General features: G+C 38.6%; 2 protein-coding genes across 2 annotated transcripts in view; one reads left to right on the plus strand and one right to left on the minus strand.

The window, feature by feature from the left end:
• The window catches only part of LOC141326018 (uncharacterized), a 301,935-nt gene that overhangs the window by 14,874 nt on the left and 264,821 nt on the right, over positions 1-22,240 (minus strand). The gene's annotated exons all lie outside the window — the stretch shown is intronic.
• LOC141325642 (uncharacterized) lies at positions 3,854-7,224 on the plus strand. Its single transcript, XM_073834410.1, has 2 exons — positions 3,854-3,975; positions 6,440-7,224. Exons 1-2 carry the CDS (start codon positions 3,891-3,893, stop codon positions 7,153-7,155), a joined length of 801 nt encoding a protein of 266 aa, XP_073690511.1. The 5' UTR covers positions 3,854-3,890; the 3' UTR covers positions 7,156-7,224.

Here is a 22,240-nt window from a genome sequence, read left to right on the forward strand (position 1 = left end):
TGCCGCGTCAGGAACAGAGACGGCGGTCACTTCCGCGTCAGGAACAGAGAGCGCGGTCGCCTCCGCGTCAGGAACAGAGAGGGCGGTCGCCTCCGCGTCAGGAGCAGAGACAGCGGTCACTTCCGCGTCAGGAACAGAGACGGCGGTCACTTCCGCGTCAGGAACAGAGACGGCGGTCACTTCCGCGTCAGGAACAGAGACAGCGGTCACTTCCGCGTCAGGAGCAGAGACAGCGGTCACTTCCGCGTCAGGAACAGAGACGGCGGTCACTTCCGCGTCAGGAACAGAGACGGCGGTCGCCTCCGCATCAGGAACAGAGAGCGCGGTCACTTCCGCGCCAGGAACAGAGACAGCGGTCGCTGCCGCGTCAGGAACAGAGACGGCGGTCACTTCCGCGTCAGGAACAGAGATCGCAGTCGCCTCCGCGTCAGGAACAGAGAGCGCGGTCGCCTCCGCGTCAGGAACAGAGAGGGCGGTCGCCTCCGCGTCAGGAGCAGAGGTCGTGGTCTCCGGCGCGTCAGGCGCAGAGATAGCGGTCACCGCCGCGTCAGGAACCGGGAGCGAGGCCACAGGCGCTTCCGGAACAGATTGAGCGGACGCCCTCTCTTGAAAAAACGCCTCCACCCTCGCCCTATAGTAGGGGCGCTTCCGCGCCGCCTCAGCATTAAGGGCATCCATCTCGGCCAGGTAGGCGTAGATGACCTCAAAACGAGCAGCCGACGCCTCCTCAAAAGAAAGATTCCTCCCCGCTGGACCCATTTTTGGAGTCTGCATTCTGTCACGGTTGGGAGTGAGGAGATCTGGGTCCAAGTGCAGGGGAAGATTTTTAATATAATTAAACAAACAAAACAAAACCAAAAGGCCAACACGGCACAACACAACTAGAAATAATACAAGAGAACAAAACAAGAACACGATCATAAGTCAGGGAACTAAGAAACACAGAGTATACTGACAGAACTCAAGACACAGAAAACAATGCAGACTCACCAGCGTGGGGGGAAAGTGGGGATTATAAAGACTGTGATAATAGTGAACAGCTGGAAGACACAAGTGACAATCAGGACAGGTGAACAATCAGGGAAGTGCAGGGAAGGGAAAACAGCGACCCCAGGAGGCTGAGGGAGAACCCGCAGCCCAGAGTCATGACAAGTTTGTGACAAGTGTCTGTACCTCTGGTTCTGTAAATGGAAGTGAAAGATACTCCGGACCCAGGTGAAATGTGATAGCTCTGCACACTTGTCTGATTATTTTAGACACAGTTTGTCGGGCTGATCCAAACGCGTTCGCCGTTTTCCGCAGTCTGCCTTCGTCGCTTAAATAGTACAGCGTACATGCAACCTTTGTAACAACGTCCACCGGTGATCTCAGTCGTGTTGTCTGGCCCTGAATGTAAGGTCGTAACAGTTCACTCAGATGATACAGCGAATCCCTCGACATTTTAAAGTTCTCACGCCACTCCTCGGGCACAACAGTTACACACACAAAGTTATCCCACCATGAACGGCAGCGTCCCGGTTTCACCCAAAATCTCCACTCCATGTAGGGTCTGAAACGCAACTGTCGTCTAGTTCCGCTGCTGAACAAAAGCTCTGTGTAAACATTATGTCTCCTTCGAAGAAAAGCAATCTGAAGCATGTACAAACTGACATTAATCTTTAACAAGGCTGTCAAAACAGAGAGCAACCAAAACAATTGCTGTACAATGTCGTCCACCATCTTAGTTGAATTGGTCACATGACTGCGTCACATGACTAAATATGCGTCATCGTTTTCAAAAGCCTCCGTTTTCACAGTCCACACTACAACGCGAAAACGGCGTTTTCAAATTTATCCACTTTGGAGAGCGTTTTCAAAAAGCTCCGTTTTCCTTGACAAAAACGCAGTCTCAGTGTGGACGGAAGGCCAAAACGGAGAGAAAAAGATGCGTTTTCAAACGAAAACGTATTAGTGTGGACATGGCCAAAGGCATCATGTCCATCAGTCATTATGAAAATGTCCAGATCCATTCCTGCAGTCACACAATCTTCAGTACAGTAATTGTATTATCAAAATATTTACTCAGAATGTCAGTTATTTGATAGAAATAGTGTATAACCAGAAAACTAAGTAGGGAGAACAAGTATCTTAAGACCCTGCTTGCAATATGCTAAAGTATTCTTGTAATTTACTGTTTTCTACATTATATCATTCTAAATAATGAAAAGAAGATTCTATGACAATATAACCTTGATATTTAATATTGACAATGTGAACAGTGAAATTAAACTTTAAAAAAATGTAATCTCATAATTAGATTATGCAATTTCTAAATTTCATAGACAGGGTCATGGTTAAACATATACTGTATATACAAGAATAATTAACAGCAAGTAAATTATTCTCTAAAATAAATGCAAACTAAATCTCTATGTGCTTACTACAGCGGTCAGTGCACTGGTAAGAGACTCAGTCAGAGTAATAGTTCATGGGAAATGATAAAATAGATATTACACACACAAAGTTAATGTTTGGCATTTAATATTTAGTTTTGGCGTTCGATTATTTGTACTGAGGTAATGTGGAAGGCCCTGAAGAACAAATGTTAAATTAAAGGAATTAAAAAAAAAAAAGCATTGTTAGATTAATTTGTGAGAATATTTTCTAGCTTTAAATTAATTTTTGATATAATTACCTATTAAATATGTTGTCCTTTCTGTCAAAGAGTTACATTTAACCAAACCTAAAATGTTTACAAAAATATACAAATTATTTTAATAACAAAAAGGAATTTACTGGAATACAGGCTTGAGGCTTCAATATTACAAAAAGAAGAAAGTAAGATCATTATTGTCAACTTTGTAAAGTAAACTGCAGCAAATGCATTTTTGTGTTCTCATCCGCCACGATAGCAAAAGAAAAAAATCCATGATAGTGTATCAGTGACTTTCCAAATAATGAGAAAAAGTAAATAACTAAGAGGTTGATTAGTCAAAAGAGTGTATTATGTCAGATTTACAGTCACTGCCTCAGCCTTTGTATGGAAACACTTGCAGCAGTTTTAGGTATGAATGTCAAGGTAAGAAAACACAAAGTATAGTGTTGTAAATGTACATTAATTTAACAAAAGAAATTTGTTTCTAGATATACAATGCTAATAATTGTGGAGATGCATTATCATATGCACATAAACACATCAGTGTGTAAACGGGACTTTTATTTTGGTCTGGTGATGTGACGTCATAAAGCGGCGCCCCTAGCCCTGCATTTGTTGTGATTCGACTGAAGAAAGGTTTGTGCTTTTTACGTTTTTTAATCAGTGCAACTGTTGTCAGTTTAAACGTTTTTACAAGCAACACAAAATAAACGAGTCAATCTTAAATATAACATTGTAATGTTTTGTTATTTTTGTGAGTAAAGTGCACCCTCATATTAATAACAGAAATGATGCGACTCATTTGGTCCTTAAATACAAGTCCATGGTTCAAGTAGAAAGTGAGAGAAAATGAGAATCCGAGTCATCTGAACCGAATCAGTGGTAAATTGATTCAGTGATTCGAATCGACTCATTCAGTGACAACAAACTAACAAACACAAACATGTATAATGATAACTTTTACAAACTGCAAATGTTTTCATGAAAGTGTAATTATTAAATGGTATGTACAAATAATTGAATGCCAAAACTAAATAATAAATGCCTAATATCTATTTTAGTTTGGTCATTTCCCTTTAACTATTAGTCTGAGACCGCTGTAGTGAACACATAGAGATTTTTTTTTTTGCATTTATTTTTGAGAATAATTTACTTTCTGTTAATTACTCTAATCTTAAACAGGACAAAAGTGTCCAAACACACAGAGAAAACCCTCCTGAATCAACTGAGATCCACGTGACACACTATTACAAAGATGGTGTTTATTAAAGAGGAGAGTGAAGACATGAAGATTGAAGAAACATTCAGAGTCAAACAAGAAGAAACTGAGGAACAAACAGGTTGGTTTTTATTCTCAAAGCTGAACTGACTTGATCCTTAAAATGTCTAGCTCTACAGAAATGAATGATATTTGTGAGAATGTTTATGAGTGTCGTAATTAAAGCGGTTTGTGGACAGATATGTTGAGATCACATGACTAGACAAATAATAAAATCCTGCGTTCACATTGGACATTTGTTATTATGGCATCATGCTTTTAGGTTGTAACAATAATAAATAATTAGCCTGAACATTTTAGTTCTATAACATTAAACCCAATATCTGCTTCTAAAATTAAAAGCATTAATTTTTATCTCTTAATTATGCAGCAGTCTCTGTTGTGCCAATTTTCTGTTCCAATAAGTCAAGAGGCAGAAAGTATTTAGTTATTTACTTGCGAGAAATTTGGGCAATTAATTGAAATACAATGTCAGCTTCCAATGATTATGAAAATACAATAATCAAGATAAAACCATTAGTGTGCACCATTCTGCCCATTCCCTTTCCAGTGGTGCGGTTTCACTCCATAAAACTTACTGTGCAAATCAGTGAAATTATGTGATCAAAATGCTGCACTTGATTATTGATAATGATTTTTCACATAAACCATCATCAGTTATGTCTTAAGTGAACAAAAACAGCTGAGCATGAAAATATGTGTGTAACAGTATATTGGATCCATGCAGCTCCTAAAACGACAACAGCTCACACTATTCCCTCTGCCGTCTGTATGGTTAAACTACAAAAGATAAAAGCATTTGTAGCTGTAATATTAAACAAATCAAGTTTAATTCTTACAGTGAAGACTATGCTGTTTTAGTTTACATTTAATTCTGTTTAATTTCTCTATAGCTGTTCGCTGATAATTAGATAAAATAATAAGATAATACCAAATTTTAAGTAGGCAGGGTTAGTTAACACACAAGTAACCTATAACTGAACATCATATGATACATTATGTAATTCTTAAAATGATTTAAATCTTAATTTTTTTATTAGGAAGTATGTAAAACCAAAAATCCATGTCTTTTAATATGAAATGCTTTCACTTTAGGGGGAAAACACTGCACTGGCGAAAATCATTGATTATATGTTTACTTTAAATTTCTTTACAGAGAAATATTTTCATATTTAAGCCCAAAATAGGAGCTTATCCTGCGACTGAATAACAGGGACTAAAAAGAAGACGATAGAATAAAAATATGATAGAAAAATTGATACTGAGGAACAAACAGGTTGGTTTTCATTCTCAAAGCTGAACTCACTCATTTGATCCACATAAAAATGTCCAGCTCTTAAAAAATATATATATATATATAAAAAAAAAAAATAATATATATATATATATATATATATATATATATATATTAGGGCTGTCAAAAATAACGCGTTAACGGCGTTAATTATTTTGTTGTTGTTAATTACGTCAAATTTTTTAACGCATTTCACGCATGCGCAGTGTGACGAATTATTTGTCAGGAAAGTGGTTGGGGAGCTAGAGGAGAGATGGAGCAAGGTGAGCCTATGGACGGATTCAAATATAAAAAGAATGATGATGGTACAGTTAACAAGTATAAGCCTGGGCAACAGCCCCTCTGCAACTGGAGTGGTTAGCCATATAGGCCCGGTTCTACTGGACTGTTCTTAGACGGTGCTATATACCCTCAAACGAAAGCAAACCAATTGAAGATCTGGCAAACAATCCAGCATTGTTCATCTCCTGACTAAGTGTAGACGCGATGTAAATAAAAGATTCATTGTGTAGTTTAGAAAGCTTTATTGATTATAACGGAACGTTGTGAAATCTCTATGAACTAAGATTTGTGACACTTTTAGTGATAATAAAGGGAGCGCGCTTTGCACTTTCCATGCCATAATCCATTCAGAATTTGTATGAAACTTTCGTTTTTCTTATGTTTTGGGAATTACGTCTGCATAGTTGTGCTGGGTTCATTCTCGAAAGAGCGGTGACTGACACAGTGACAGAGTGGAGAGTGGAAGATAAAGCCGCTTTGCAGGTCATCGAGGCACCAGCTCAATCATTTGCATTTTTTCAGTGGAAGCAATTTCAAATTATCCGTCATTTTTGCTCACAAAGGAAAAAGTAATACACCAAAAAACGTTGCAGTGTTTTTATAAAATAAAGAAAACAAAAATGATGCGCTTTCTGTCGTCTCGTTCTTAAAAAAATAGCTAAATGCATGCCTCACAGACATGATAAACATATATATATATATATATATATATATGTGTGTGTGTGTGTGAAGACTGTCTTATCAGGGTTGTAATAAGTAGTTTTATTATAAGATTATACAATTGCTCTTTTTATCATTACCACTTTGAATAATGGGAATAGGTTTTGAGATTACATTTAACTTCTGCTTTAATAGCTTAGTCTGTATAAGATCTTAATGTTGCTGGGTTTAATGTTTGCTTTGAGCAATTAAAAATGGTGTTAATTTGGATTTGTCTTTTTTGCATTAGACCTGATGACACTGAAAGAGGAGAGTCAAGAACTCAATGAAAAGGAAGATGATCTCCAGCATGAGAAATATGATTTCATGGCTGGAGAAAAAACATATAGTTGCTCACATACTGAAACAAAAGCACAAAAGACAGCAAAAAGAAGTGTTTTTACCTGCCAGCAGTGTGGAAAAACTTACAACAGAAAGGAAAACCTTAAAGTCCACATGAGAATTCATACTGGAGAAAGACCTTTCACCTGTCAACAGTGTGGAAAGAGTTTCATTCGAAAAGGAACCCTTACTATCCATATGAGAGTTCACACTGGAAAGAGACCCTTTGTCTGTCAACAGTGTGGAAAGAGATTTGCTGAAAGACGAAACCTTAGTGTTCACATGAGAATCCACTCTGGAGAAAGACCTTTCACCTGCCAACAGTGTGGAAAAAGTTTCTGTCAAAAATGCCAACTTCAATACCACATGAAATCTCACACTGGAGAGAAGCCTTACGCATGCTCTCAATGTGAAAGGAGTTTTGCACATAAACAATGCCTTAATGCCCACATGATGATTCACACTGGAGAAAAACCTTACACCTGCAAACTATGTGGAAAGAGCTTCAATCATAAATCAAACCTTAACAAACACACAAACAGTCACAGTGGAGAAAAAAAACTTTCATGTGTTCTCAATGTCCAAGGTGCTTTAAACAAAAATATTGCCTTGATGTCCACATGAAAACTCATGCTGATAGTAAGACATGCGAACATAACAGAAAACCGAACAGCTTCTTACCCAAACTGTAAATGAAAACAAGGATTTAATCAAAGGAAAATTTGGAGCATAGATAACCTCCTAAACCTAGAAGGATGTGTGGAGGATTAGTCATTTTAGCCTTGCTACTAAAGAAATAAAATAAAAATAAAATGGAAACAGTCACATTATTTTTTTTTCTGGTTAATAGAAATTGTATTGGTTTTAATGGTAACTGTTATAGTGCCTGTTAATCTCTGCTGATAACTGGTCATTGTCTATTGGTGACCACTAAATCCTAATGGAATATGTCCAAAAGACATTATAGGAAACCATTTATTAATTATTTTAATGCTTAAAAGTTGATGGTTTGTAATATTTTTAATGGTATTTGCAGTGGAAACAATTCGAATTTCTGTGATATATTTTTTTCTTTCCACAGAAAGGTTTGTGAAAACTCTTAGAGCAAACATTTAGGAGTCCTAAATTTAGGACTAACATGCCCATTATTTTTAAGATTTTCTCCTAAATCGCCTAATTTTTGCCTTCAGATGTTTTGCAGTGTGACGCAGAGTGAACAGTCACTTAAAAGATTTTACATACTACTCAATGATATCAGTTGTGAAAGAACTCACAAGCATTACAGTTACAACTCTATATACAAGCAAAACATGAGGGATCGTATCATGAAATTTTCAAAACTCTGCCTTTTGTCACATCCTTGTCTTTTATTTTTCATATTACCTGTGCATAATTTCGCTGTCTTCTGCAGCAGATCAGAATATTATTAAACACATAATCATTTACTTTATATCCTCCATGTTTACTTCTGTATGACGGTGTGCTGCGTAAGTGTAGCCAAATCTGTATACACCATATCTTCGCAGAATTGGGCTTCTTTTTCCACTGTTTGCTCTGGTTGTTTTACAAATTTGACATTAAAAACCGACATTAAATGTATAACTGACAAAGTTTGTTTGCACTACATTGTACCCAAAATTATACCAAATGTCTAGTGGCCTTGTGTGCCTGCTGGGACATGGAAATAGGATTAATGTATTAATGTAATTAATTTATGCATGACTTAAATGGGTGTATTACATAAATAGGAAATAGAGTACTTTCAGCACTCAATTAGACAGCAACTCTGAATACCTCTGACATGTTTTTTTTTTTTTTGTATGTGTTTTCTTGATAGAAATATATATGGACATTTTCACTTTTTTGTTGATTTTTTTTATTTTTATTGTGCAACAAAAGAACAACAAATACAAATGCAAAGACAGAATAAGAATAAAAGACAATGAGAGGTACACATATTAATCCAAAGATACTATATTAGCTTATTAGAATCACACCATTAAAAGAGTTTACATACACATTAAAATCTTTCCTAAAAACAAAAAAAGAAATTTTCTTTAAACATACACATTTATGAAAGCACAAGAAATAGCAATAATAATATTTTACAGATTTGCATATTATTTGTTTTTAATTGGAAAAGTCAACCCAGAACACAGTCTCACTTTTCGGATTGTAGACGCGGAAGTGTGTGAACAAGACTTTTATTTTGATCCGGTGATGTGACATCAAAAGGCTGCGCCGCGCTCCTGCGCCTGTGTTTCAGTTGAAGAAATGTTTGTTTTTAATTATCTAAAATGTTTAAATCACGTTTACAATGCGCTCAATATACTTTACAGTATAGAAACAAACCTTTTCCATGTTCCGAGTTAATGATTCACTGCTTTGAATCACCGTAAGTTGATGATACCTGCTGCTCAAAATGGTGTAAATGCAAAGAGAAGATATTTAGTCAAAAGATAGCATTTTTTTAAAGTTGAATCTATTTAATGTAATACTAAACGTTATTGTACGCTAAATCATGTTTTTTCTTGTTGTTATTATAATTATTATTATTTATGGTTAATAAATATGGACCATGTGTTTGTAGTGATTCAAGGCCTCTAACATCACTCTGACTGACTCCCTTAGTGCACTGAGATGCACCCAGAGATTTAGTGTCTTTCTGTTAATTATTCTCATTTTAAACGGGACAGAGTGTCCAAACCCACAGAAAAACTCTTTGTGATCCATGTGGCACAGTTATAAAGATATAATTTATTAAAGTGGAGAATGAAGTTATGAAGATGATGAAACTTGAAGATGCTGAGGAACAAACAGGTTGGTTTTCATTCTCAAAGCTAAAATATTTTGCCTGTACATTTTATTAAATTTTTTCCCTCCTTTTCTTTTTTTCTGCTTTTAAAATGCCATTCATACTCTCATTTTAGTCCTCTAAATTAAACCACATTTAAAGAGTCATGTCTCATTTCATTATTCAATGTAAATGGCCACTGTTAAAACTGAGTAAAATGTTTTCATATAAAATAAATAATGTGGAAGTTTTTTGAAAATGGTTCTTACTGTTTTACAGCTGCCACAACTAATTGTGAAAAGTTCAGATAAATGTGGTCCATCTTGCTTTGATGTAATGCTGACATTTACAAAATAAACTCAGTCACTTTCACCCGACTAGGGGCAAAGTCATATTCTCAGATGAAGCCTCTTTCTGATTGTTTGGGGCATCTGGAAAAAGGCTTGTCCGGAGAAGAAAAGGTGAGCGCTACCATCAGTCCTGTGTCATGCCAACAGTAAAGCATCCTGAGACCATTCATGTGTGGGGTTGCTTCACGAGTTCGCTCTTACATATAATAAACGGTGTAAAAGTTAAGCGTGATTGGCGTGCTGTCCGGGGGAGGGCGTCGAGCTCGGTAGTCATTCCCGAGCCCGGGGCACTCCCCCTGCCCAGGGAGAGGGGTCCGAGCTCGGCATTTGGCCCGAACCCAATAGCGCTCCCCCTAGCTGGAGGTGAAGAGAAAAATAAAAAGGGGGGGTGGGAGGAATGCTGAAATCAGAGATAATTGAAGGTAGGACTGCTTGGTTATTTAAAGGGACTGTAGTGATTGGATAGGGAGTGTGATTGCTGATGGTGAATTGGCTGTGTTAATTATCTGCGCGAGCTCCCCCTGAAATTTGTTGATAAAACATCACTTCTCATCCAAGGGAGTGGGCTCACTCACAATTTTGCCCCAAAACACAGCCATGAATAAAGAATGGTACCAAAACACCAAAACACCCTCCAACAGCAATTTCTTCCAACAATTCAACAACAGTTTGGTGAAGAACAAGGGATTTTCCAGCACGATGGAGCACCGTGCCATAAGGCAAAAGTGATAACTAAGTGGCGCAGGGACCAAAACATTGAAATTTGCCTGGAAACTCCCCAGATCTTAATCCCATTGAGAACTTGTGGTCAATCCTCAAGAGGCTGGTGGACAAACAAAAACCCACTAATTCTGACAAACTCCAAGAAGTGATTATGAAAGAATGGGTTGCTATCAGTCAGGATTTGGCCCAGAAGTTGATTGAGAGCATGCCCAGTCGAATTGCAGAGGTCCTAAAAAAGAAGGGCCAACACTGCAAATACTGACTCTTTGCATACATGTCACGTAAATGTTGATAAAAGAATTTGAAACGTATGAAGTGCTTGTAATTATATTTCAGTACATCACAGAAACAACTGAAACAAAGATCTAAAAGCAGTTGAGCAGCAAACTTTGTAAAAACTAATATTTGTGTCATTCTCAAAACTTTTAGCCACGACTGTAGATATCTTATGATGTAGAATAAGCAATCAATCATCATCGGCAGGCATCACATCTAGTGAGTTCAGAAACTCCAGCACGGTCCTAAAACATCTTTACTGAGCAGCAGAAATTGACATTGAGAAGGGCAGGGTAGATTTGTGCTTTAGAAGATTTCAGATTTCAGGCGACCCTACCCTTAAGATTTATAGTTGTCAATCACTGTTTGGACCTACTATAAATCTTATTTCTAATATATAAAGTTGATCTATTTGTTAAAAAAGTAAACATATGAACATAGAAACTAATGAAGAGCATATAGTTCGGTAACACTTTATAATAACTATCCGTTATAACTAGTTAATAGATCATTAATAAACTGTTAGTTAATGGGTTATAAATGACTTGTTAAATAGCAGTTAATAGTTTGTTAATTATTTATAACTGTGCCTTATAGATAGCCAATAGATTACTTACAAGCTGTTAGTTAACAAGTTATAAATGACTTGTTAACTGTATTTTAATGATTTATAACTATACCTAATAAATTAGTAATAGATCACGAACAAGCTGTTAGTAAATTACTTACTAAAGACTTGTTAAGTATCATTTAATAGTTTATATATGTTAGTGGGACGTTATTCTAAAGTTGCAACTATTCTTCATTTATTAACTGTTAGTAAATGAGGAATAGTTGCAACTTTAGAATAACGTCCCAATAACATACATAAGCTAATAACCAACACTTAACTAATACATTAAGTCACACTTTACAGATCAGTTGTTCATAGTTAACCATCTACTATAAAAGTGAAACATGGTAGAACAGCAAATGGATTGCCGCTGGTTCACTCAGTATAGAGGGTCCAAGGTGTGATAAAACATGTTCGTATCAATAATGCCAATGGCTAGATTTTTATTTATTTTGTTTTCATGTTTAGCACAAAAAGTGCCCAAACCTCAGAAAAGCCTATGGGTGGAACAAGGTTGAGGTACAAAAATTGTGTATTTTAAATATCACATCAAATTTCTGTAGCTTGAACTTGTTCCATCCATTGGCTGTTCTACAAAGTACAAAGTCACTGGTATTAGTAGATGGTTAACTATGAACAACTGATCTGTAAAGTGTGACTTAATGTATTAGTTAAGTGTTAGTTATTAGCTTATGTATGTTATTGGGACGTTATTCTAAAGTTGCAACTATTCCTCATTTTATGGGATTTATTAGGTATAGTTATAAATCATTAAAATACAGTTAACAAGTCATTTATAACTTGTTAACTAACAGCTTGTAAGCTATCTATTGGCTATCTACAAGGCACAGTTATAAATACTTAACAAACTATTAACTGTTATTTAACAAGTCATTTATTACTCATTAACTAACAGTTTATTAATGGTCTATTAACTAGTTATAACGGATAGTTATTATAAAGTGTTACCTATAGTTCCTTAAAATTACGACAGTTCACTGGTTTACAAAGCATTATAAACCCACAGAACTGAAGCTAAATGGTCCTGACTTGATTCTTGATTTGACTTGTAATGATGTTCAGCACCACAGACAGCAGCCGATCCAGAGCTCAGAGCAGCAGTGGATGTGACGACTACCAAAGCAACAACAGGCATCCATACATTACAGTCATGACTTTATTGTTGGTTTACTTCTGCATTTTCAACATCTTAATATGGGGAAATAATAAATAATCAAACTTTGCTACAAATAGTCTTTCATCATTGTATTAAATTATCTAGAAAGTGTCAGCAATATCTAATATGTGTTAACTAACAAGGATTCCAGGTAATTCTGACATGTCTTAAATGTGCGTTCCTGCAGTAATTCTTTATGACATCCCTAAATAAATAAAAACATATATAACACTAAATGTTGTCCAGTTGTCGGGTGTTCACAGGAAACTGTTGTATGGGGTTTCAGATGCACCATATGTCTCATTTGTTTAGTTTTATGCTTTACATAATACACATACTTTTTCAAGTATTGCAATACATTTAAATTTGTATGACACTCAAAACTAATATTTTTCTTTTAAAACATGTCCTTGTTTGCTGTTGGAATAAAACAGAACATTGAGGTTGTTGATGTACAGTATTTCCAGGAATTTGCCCAGATCAGCAACTCTAATACAATCAGCATAATAACAATCATTATCACAGAGATCAAGGAAAGTCTCACTTTCTGTCACGTATTGGTCGTCATGTCATCATTAACTCTTGCACCACACTTCTGGACTTTATTCCCCACAAGCCACTGCTCTAATCACTGCATTCACCTGCTCCTTGTTTCTCACTGCACTGATTACCGCTCACAGCTGCACCTCATCACACTGACTGCATTTAAGCTTCTCATACACACAGCCACCTTGCGAAGTCTTATTGTTCCAGACTTCACCTCTGTCACACGGAGGGTCAGAGACATACGGATCCATTTGCAGCATTTAATGAGAATAAACAAACACCAAACAAACACTAAGAGGCAGGCAGAAAGAGTAGTCAAACACAGGCAGAAGGTCGGGGCTGGCAGCGAGAATCAAAACACGGGGAGGAGTCCAGGAATCAAACACAGAGAAAACAAACACGGAAAGAAAACGCTCGGAAATACTGACCAGATGGAACAATAAGACTTCGCAAGGTGGCTGTGTGTGTGAGAAGCTTAAATGCAGTCAGTGTGATGAGGTGCAGCTGTGAGCGGTAATCAGTGCAGTGAGAAACAAGGAGCAGGTGAATGCAGTGATTAGTGCAGTGGCTTGTGGGGAATGAAGTCCAGAAGTGTGGTGCAAGAGTTAATGATGACATGACGACCAATACGTGACAGAGCCCCCCCCCCCCAAGGAGCGGCTTCCAGACGCTCTAACCACCTAATAAAACCTGGAGGGTGGTGGAGCGGAGGCGGAACAGGGGGAGGGATGGAGGGAGGCCAGGTCCATGTAGGGGTACAGGAACTATGAACTTAGGTGGAGCCGACGGAGGGAGAAGCCATGGTGGAGGAAGGGTAGGCTCCTGCATGGGGGCGACCGACGGAGGTGGAGCCCGAGGGAGAACCGGAGAGTCGACGGTCCTAGGTGACACCGAGGATCCGGAGGGCCAAGGCGGAACCCAAGGCTCTGGCGACCCCGGCGGAGATGGAGGTCCGGAGGCACGCAGCGGAGCCGGAGTGACAGAGGATCGTGGGGCGACGACTGACCGGGGCGGAGCCGGAGAGACGATGGAGCCCGGAGGAGCTGGTGGGCCGACTGCCGACAACGGAGACGAGGGAGCACAGAGCCGGGGTGGAGCCGCAGGGTCGGAGGGCCGAGATGGAGTTCAGGACTCTGAGACTGGAGGTGATGGTGAGGGATGCATCAGGCTGGACACCGATGGAGACTGGCAGTCCCACGGCAAGTCCTCTGCACCGAAGGTGGGATGTGGGTGAGCAGAGGGACTGTCAGGAGACAGAGGTGGCGGGACTGGAGCAGCAGGGAGGGTGGGTGGGTCCATGCATGGCCTCCGTGACCAGAACCGGGCAGACAGGAATCTCAGGACGACTGGATGGAACCAGCGGAGGCTCTGGAAGGCCGAGCGTGACCAGCGGAGACTCTGGAAGGCCGGATGTATGTAACAAAGCTCATTATAACTTATCAACACTGGACTCAAATTGCCCAAAGATATAAGAATAGAAATAAAGACAGAAGAGAAAGGAGACATCTTCTTCATAGATCATTAGTCAGTAAGTCTGATGTGTGAGCAATCTAAAAGAGGTGGTCGTAAAGTAAGCACAGGTGTTATTAAAATAAATTAAGCTGACACATTTAAGTAAAGCAGAGGGATTAATCAAGATGTCACAATGGGCCTTTGACCATAGTTTTTAATCAACATCAAAAAGTAACAATTGCATAACAATGTTTGATATTTGAATGAACAGTGGTTCAATTAGGGCCTTGAAAAATAAAAAGAGGAAGCAACCAGATAATAATAAAGTGCAACTTTACACTGTAATTATGTATGTGACAGATTTCACTGCCTGTAAAATTGAGCCTATGTTGACCAGTCATTGGCATGTTTACTCATTTGGCTCTTAGTAGAATAAAGTGCCTTAATAGTAATTAATAAAGTGCAGAATATCTTGTTAACTATGTGCCAGTCGGTTCTCTGCAATCACACTTCCCTATACAACCTCCACTAAATGAATAAATGTCAATCAAAAATATTTTAAATACACAAATATTATCAAATATCAATGAATGAATTTTATTTCACTATGAAACTACAGTGTATCTGCAGAATTTTTAAATATCAATTTAAGGCAATTTATGACCCTTTTTTAAGAGCTGCACAAGTAAAATGAACAGTATGAGTGTGGTTGGACGATGTACGGTAACATATTAAGCCATAAAATTACATGATTTACAATTCAGATACAGGTTTTCACAAAAGCAAAAAATCTTATACAATGGCATTTCAGCCTTTATACATTGAAAGGGATAAATCAAGCATATAATGCATTATATTTATTAATAATTGTTAAGATTTTTAAAAGCACATTAACTTTTCACATTTACAACTCTATGTGTTTACTGCATAAAAACATTGGACGATATTTACAATAATCTGACTAAAAACAGCTGAAAATTTGGACGTGCAAATTCATTCTCAATCACGAGGGGGCGCTCTAGTAGCGCTGAAATACTACGGTTTCCCTAGTAACGGTGCACACAAATGAAATCAGCATTAACGCTGTTTTATCAGCCAAGAAATGAAAATGCCAACGACACTTTTCTGAGGACAGTCAGTACCCTTCAGATACATTCATATAAAAGACATCCGTGCAGCATTTTAACTTTAAAACGTGAAGCATGTTTATTCAATGACATCATTGCCTTTTAGTTTTATCCAGCCCTATCGCGATTCTCGTCTTTCTGTACCCAAATGTAAGACCTCTTAAAATTATAATTAAGCCTCTTTTGATATGGAAAGCTGCTCGCTACGTCCGCGCATCCTGGCTTGGTGGCTATTTGATTCCATATGCGATTTGAACGGAAGCGAGCTCGCCTAACGTTACATATCTTCTCCAGGACCACATGTGCTACCACTGGCAGCTCAAATGGGCACTGGAGCTGGGCCGTCCACTTTTTATTTTGTGGCCTGTACTTTTCCCACAACAGGAGGGGAAAGTACCCAAGGGCCTTCAGTTTCTCCACCAACAGCTTCCAACACTCAGTAAGGGAGAAAGACAGAGCGGTTGAGACAGTATAACAAAAAATGTCCTGAACTGTGGTCCTGTTGATCAAGCAATGCTGATTTTTTTAGCCCTCTATTAACAAGGGCCTAAATAATGACTTGGATTAGAGCTGTAATCGGGCCTTAAAAGTTAGGCCCGACAAGGCCCGAGCCCGACCGAAATCAGCCCGAGCCCGAGCCAAGCCCGAGACTGACCGCTTTTTAAAAGCCCGAACCCGTTTACAGCCCGACATCATTGAAATGTGCGCACGCACACAGCACTTTTGCCTTTTGTCAAGAATGAGTCATTTATACATTTTTAAAGATAAATTATTAATGACTAGGCTATAGGCCACTAGGAAGTTATAACAAAGAAATGAAATAAGTCCTCTAACATTGTACCATCTCAGTACTACATCTCGCGCTCAAATAGGCTTAGGCATAACCTACAATATAGCCTAAATAGACCTGCTACGGGCCTATTAAAAAAGAGTATTTCTTAACAAATTAAGTCAAGATAAATTCTAAGTATTTGGGACTAACGACATAAAACAAAAAGTTATATAACATTGAGATTAGACAAACAAAAGAGGGACTTGTCTAAAACAAACGAATGCGGCCGCCTCTCTCCACAATCAAATATAGGAATATAAGGCCAACGCGCCAATAAAAATGAGTCTTTCTTAACAAAATAAATTAATATACATTCTAAATTAAGATATTAGGTGTCAATAACGAAATTAATACAAAGGCTCCGCCGTATTTGCTTCGCCACTTCTCTCCACATACCGGTCTCAATGCGACGGTGAACATCAGTTGAAATAATAAAATAATAATGCCAACATTAGCCTATATAGCCTACTCTGTTTACTTTACGCATGTAAGACTCAATTGATATTTAGTTATACATTAAAAAAACCTTTACTCACTAATATTAGGATATGTTTGTGTGGAGCAAAATTATTGAATCCACTGTAGATGGCTTCAGCGCGGTCCTCCGCTCACTGATGGTGCGTCCAGCAGCACTAAAACACCCTTTCACTGCTGCTGCTACTGGCCGGGATGCTTAGTACTGATCTGGCTAATTTTGCAAGTTTTGGGTAGGATGGTTTGTTGATGTTCCGCCAGCTAAAAACATTCGTTTCATTTTCCATGACAGCCGTTTCAATGTAGCGAGTGATGAAACGCATCACCTGACCACTCATTTACCGCGCAAGCCCGAGCCCGGCCCGAGCCCGTGCAGAATGCTAAAAATTAAGACCGAACCCGACCGAACCCGTCGGGTTCCGTCGGGTTCGGGCAAAGATTTACAGCTCCAACTTGGATACCAAGTGAATGCAATTAATTTCACTGGCATGTTTTAAAAACATTAAATGTATGATGCTAGAAAACAAGTTTGTTATGGATATATATTTTAAAGTGCATATTGCAGGATAGAGACCCCCATGAGTCACTGCATAGATAAATAATGTAGGAACTAGATTGTACTTTAAAGTACGATATGATGGCTTTTCCTTAACAGGACGTACTACTCAGCCACCTTTGTTGAACCTTGGGTAGTGAACCGCATAACACACCTCACCATCACTGGTTCGAGCATCGTCTCTGCTGCCATTGTGGCTGAAATGCAGGGCTGCCAAGAGAAGTCTGTAGAAAAAGTATCATTTGTACCCATTACAAGTTGTATGAATAAACCCAGCAAGACTGTTCAAAACCAATTTATTGATAAAAAAAAGATGTCTTGTATACAGAGTTAAGGCAATGTTCCCCCCTCTCTATTTAATATCTAATTTCTAGTCCCCATTAATAGGGTACACAAAGATAATACAGTTCAGCAATAAACTATTGTCATGAAGGTTATAATGCTTTTTTTCAAGCTGTTTCCAGTGGTGATGATTCAACTTTTATCATTTTTGAGAGCGGTATGTGATGCTGTTGTTCAAACATTAACAATCTTTGCGCAGCTTTACTTACTGCGCAATTCAAGAAAGTAAGGCTGCTGTGTTAGATTGCATTATTTTCAGAAAGTACTTAGTTTTTTCACCATCACATAACTGTACTTCCCAAGGAAGGAGAGCCCAGTGTGCTTTGGTGCAAAGTGCAGGATGAGGGAGTGAAATGCTTCCAGTGAAAAGGTCTGATGCTGTGGAGACAACTGCTAATTCTTTACCAGCGCAGGTCTAGTAGTTACACTCTCCAGTTTAACTGCTACATTTGATCCTGCATTAACACACATTCTGTTTTTAAGATGAGCCCTGACTGTATGATCAAAATGAGGTGGGATTTGTATCACATCTTGTTCATTTTCAGCCACATAATGAACACAATACTTGTATCTAGTTCCAGCCACTCCTTGTTCCTTGCTTCCCCCTCGAGGTGGATGTTCACAGCAGGGAAACACTGGAGTGTCATGTCTGTGGGTGTAAGCAGCAGTCCAGTAGAGGTGGTTAATAACCCACTTGGCAACCTAAAACATGGAACACAACAGAAAAAAAATATATATTTGATTTTAGTTGTTAATATAGTCAGCAGCAAGATTTTTTGTGTGTTCATAGGCATGTCTTTACCTGCTGATTTCTGTCTTTGAAGAGGGCTGACACCTGCAAATGTTGTTTAGTCAGAAACCTCATGCTGTGCTTTAGACCCTCTAACTCACACCAAGAGCTACTTGGGACCTCAGAGCTCTGTAAAAAATAATTTGGTCATTTCACTGTCTGGCATTACTGTATGTGTGTGTGTGTGCAATTACATTCTCATTAAAAATACATTTCTGTTCACAAAAATCCAAATGTTTAAATACATATATACACATTTATTCAACTTATTTTTTCGCAATCAACTCAAGCAGGTTAAGCGATCTTCCCTCCCTTTTATTTGCTTCCCGGCGCCACCTTTCTTCTCTTTCTCGGTCCTCAGCTTGCCGTCTCTCCTCCCGCTCTTGTCTCTCTCTTTTTCGTCTCTCCTCCTTTTCTCTCCATCTCTTCTCCTCCCTTTCCACTGCTTCCTGCTCTCTCGCAGATTCCCTCTCCTCCATCTCCTTGATTACGTCTTCTAAAGATTTGCAAGTTCTTTTTCTTGAAGAGTGCTGACTCACTGAGCATGTAGGGGCCACAGCAACATCCGGGCTAGATGAGCCAATAAGGGCAGGTGGAGTGATGGAGGGTCTGCCCTCAATTGTCTCATCCATAGCACTGTACCATTTCCAAGATGCTGTTGTGGGCTCTCCATCCTCAGTGCTCACACCTGTTGCCGGACATTTGAGATCCTACAAAATTGCACAAACAAAAGCAATCATTTTACCAGCACAATGTTTTGTATTAGAAACAACATGATCTTACTTTATATTTTTGTTTCAAGTTTTCCTTTTTTTTTTTTTTTTTTCAAAGGCCGCTGCCACCTGGTCTTGCAGGCCCTGCTCCATGACAAAAGCTCTGCACACAAATCAAGAATCAGAAAAGTGTTGTTTTGTGTATATGCTGTTTTTATTGGGTAGCGAACTGCAAGTAACTGTAAGAACTGCAAGGAACTGTAAGATACAAACAAGATTGTTACAAGTTCTGTGACTTATGTTTTCAACACTACACACAGGAAAAAAGTCCTTCTGTGTTTTTTTGGGTTGGTTGAGGTGCTATATTGCACTAAAATGGTTCTCCTATGATTACAAGCCAGTGAACCACTTGCACATTTAAATTTTAAGGCAGTTGCTGAAGTGTTTTATCCAATAACATTTGCTACTCAATTTATCAACAGTACTAATAGACAAATACATTTGATAGCTTATTGATAACTTTGAATTTATTTGCATTACAGAAATATTTATATTGGCAGTGTTGACAACAGTGAATTCTACTACATAGGTAACGTTAATAACACACACATATCACAGAGGTCTGTTTAATGTTGTGATGTTCTCTTAAGCAAATTTGTTTCTGTCAGATATTAGATAAACCTTTAGTAAATGTTTTTAACTGTGTATACGATTTAGAACATATAAAGTGCTAAAGTCACAAGCCATTTGAATTAACGTACGTACATACATTTTCTAGTTACAACTGCACATTAATAAGCTTGCAATCATGATTTTAGAAGTGGGAATAATTAAATTTACGATGGCAGCAATCCACTTTGTAGACGCATAAATGATGTGCTTACTGGAGCTCCCCAGCGACTATCACGTTTTAACAACATGATGCACGTTTTTACAAAAATGCAATTTTAACACAGGAAACCCTGTTTTACTCACATTTGAAAACATCCTCCTGACTCTTCTCTGCCATGTTCGATTATGACGTATTCTTTTCTTCTTTTTCTTCTTCTTTTTATTATGGCCGTTCGCAGCAAACTAGACGCAATCCTCTCTTCTTCTTGGTTCACGTATCCTCTCCCATGGCATTATGGGATAGAAAAGTATTCCTCGATAGGCACTTTGGAGTCTGGGCCAGACGCAGTAGGTCATCCGGGAACTCTCGCCTACTCTTTTATGAATACTGTGGGTTTCAGACATACTACTCTTCTCACGTACCTATTTTGCCTACTATATAGTAGGTAAGTAGGCATATTCGAACGATACTTAAGTATACGTACGCCTAAATCTATCGAGAAATAGTGTTCCATTCAGGTAAATCTCGCCTACTCTTTTGTGGCTTTTGAGATTTCATGCATACTTTTCCTTCGCCTACTGCTTTTTGCCTACTAAATAGTATGGAAGTATGTGATTTTGAATGCAGCCTTAGTCATGTGCCCTGCAGTGTTAAGCTCCAACCTCAATTAGACACACCTAAACTAGTTAATTCACTTTATATATACAGTATGCTACTCCTAAATATAAATTAGAAACCTTCATTTTCAGTTTGCAACAATTTGTTTAATGAAAAACACTATAAATATGACCTAGAACATTATCAGATTTTCTTTTAAGTCCTTAAAGTAGACAAAGAGAACCCAATCAAACATGAATTTGTCATTTATTTATTGAGAAAGTCATTGTTCTCCAAAAAGAAAATTGCTTGCTAAAGATCATGTGGACAAGCCAGAGGACAATTGGAGAAAGGTTTAAACGATGGGTGAAACCAAAATAGAACTTATTGGAGATGGTATTATGTACGGAGAAAAGAACACACTGCATTCCAGCTTAAGAATCTTATCCCATCTGTGAAACATGGTGGTGGTGGTAGTATCGGTCTGTCATGCATGTATATAAACATGTATTTATAAACAGATGTACTATCTTAATTCAATTAATGTCTAACATTACTTATGGAATTATGTGATGTAATGCTAGCAAAACATCTGATAGCTTTAAACAGCTTAAGCATAACATTACATTACAAACTCTGTATCAGTATTTACCATTTCCATCCATTGTCTGCGTTTCTGCATTCGCTGTATCCGGCTTCCACGTCGCTGTATTGTTCTTTTTCGCATTGCAGCTAACATAAGCTTTCAGTGTAAATGCTGCTGAGCCTCCATCTTCGCATCTTGGTTTTGCTGCTTCATCTTCCACCAAGAAAACACCAAAAGGAGCAAACAAACAGCCGCTTCGGTTCTCTCCATTTTGTTCGTTCGATGATCGCACTATGGTGGCCTACCTGACTTACGTTCAATCTTCCTGCTGAAAGGGGAGGGGTTTTGTGACATTTGATCCAAGGAGGTGTGTAAAGGGAAGGCTTTAGGTTTGCACAGCGTTCGATAGTGGAAAACGCAGCTTACTTTTGGTCTTGGTGCTTGTGACTCGAGGCCATTGGCCCCGCTGGCATGCTCTTAGCACTGGCTCGCACTGGCCCGACAGTGGAAAAGCGGCTATTGAGGACGTACCCAGTCAGACCATCGCACAGCATGAAGACCTTGATCCCTAACCTCTTCCTCTTTGATAGAATGTACTGCCGAAATCTAAGCCGGCCTTTCCACAGCAGCAGTGACTTGTCAATGCACAAGTCCCTGTGAGGAACGAACATCTTCCCAAAAGTAGTCATCAGAGAGGTGAAAACACTTCTAATTTTATTCACTGAGGTTTGCTGTGGCATTGTTAGCAAAGTGGCGGGTCCTTAGTAGCAGTTGGAAGCGATCCAGAGAGAAGAGAGTGGAGAAAAATGGCGTCTGTATTACTGGATCAGTGGTCCACTAATCTTTCAAGGATCTTTTTCTTACCAGGCCCATAAGAATGACTGCTGCCAGAAATGTGTAAATTTCAGTTGTTTCTGACCACTTAGCCG

This window comes from Garra rufa, chromosome 2 (genome assembly GCF_049309525.1).
Source record: "Garra rufa chromosome 2, GarRuf1.0, whole genome shotgun sequence".
NCBI classification, from domain to species: Eukaryota; Metazoa; Chordata; class Actinopteri; order Cypriniformes; family Cyprinidae; genus Garra; species Garra rufa.

What these genes read in the sequence shown, in the direction of transcription:
- LOC141325642 (XM_073834410.1), top strand. Translation starts at nt 3,891, where the DNA reads ATGGTGTTTATTAAAGAGGAGAGTGAAGACATGAAGATTGAAGAAACA. An exon ending in AGAAACTGAGGAACAAACAG is followed by an intron (nt 3,976 to 6,439) that starts GTTGGTTTTTAT and finishes TTTTTGCATTAG; the next exon opens with ACCTGATGACACTGAAAGAG.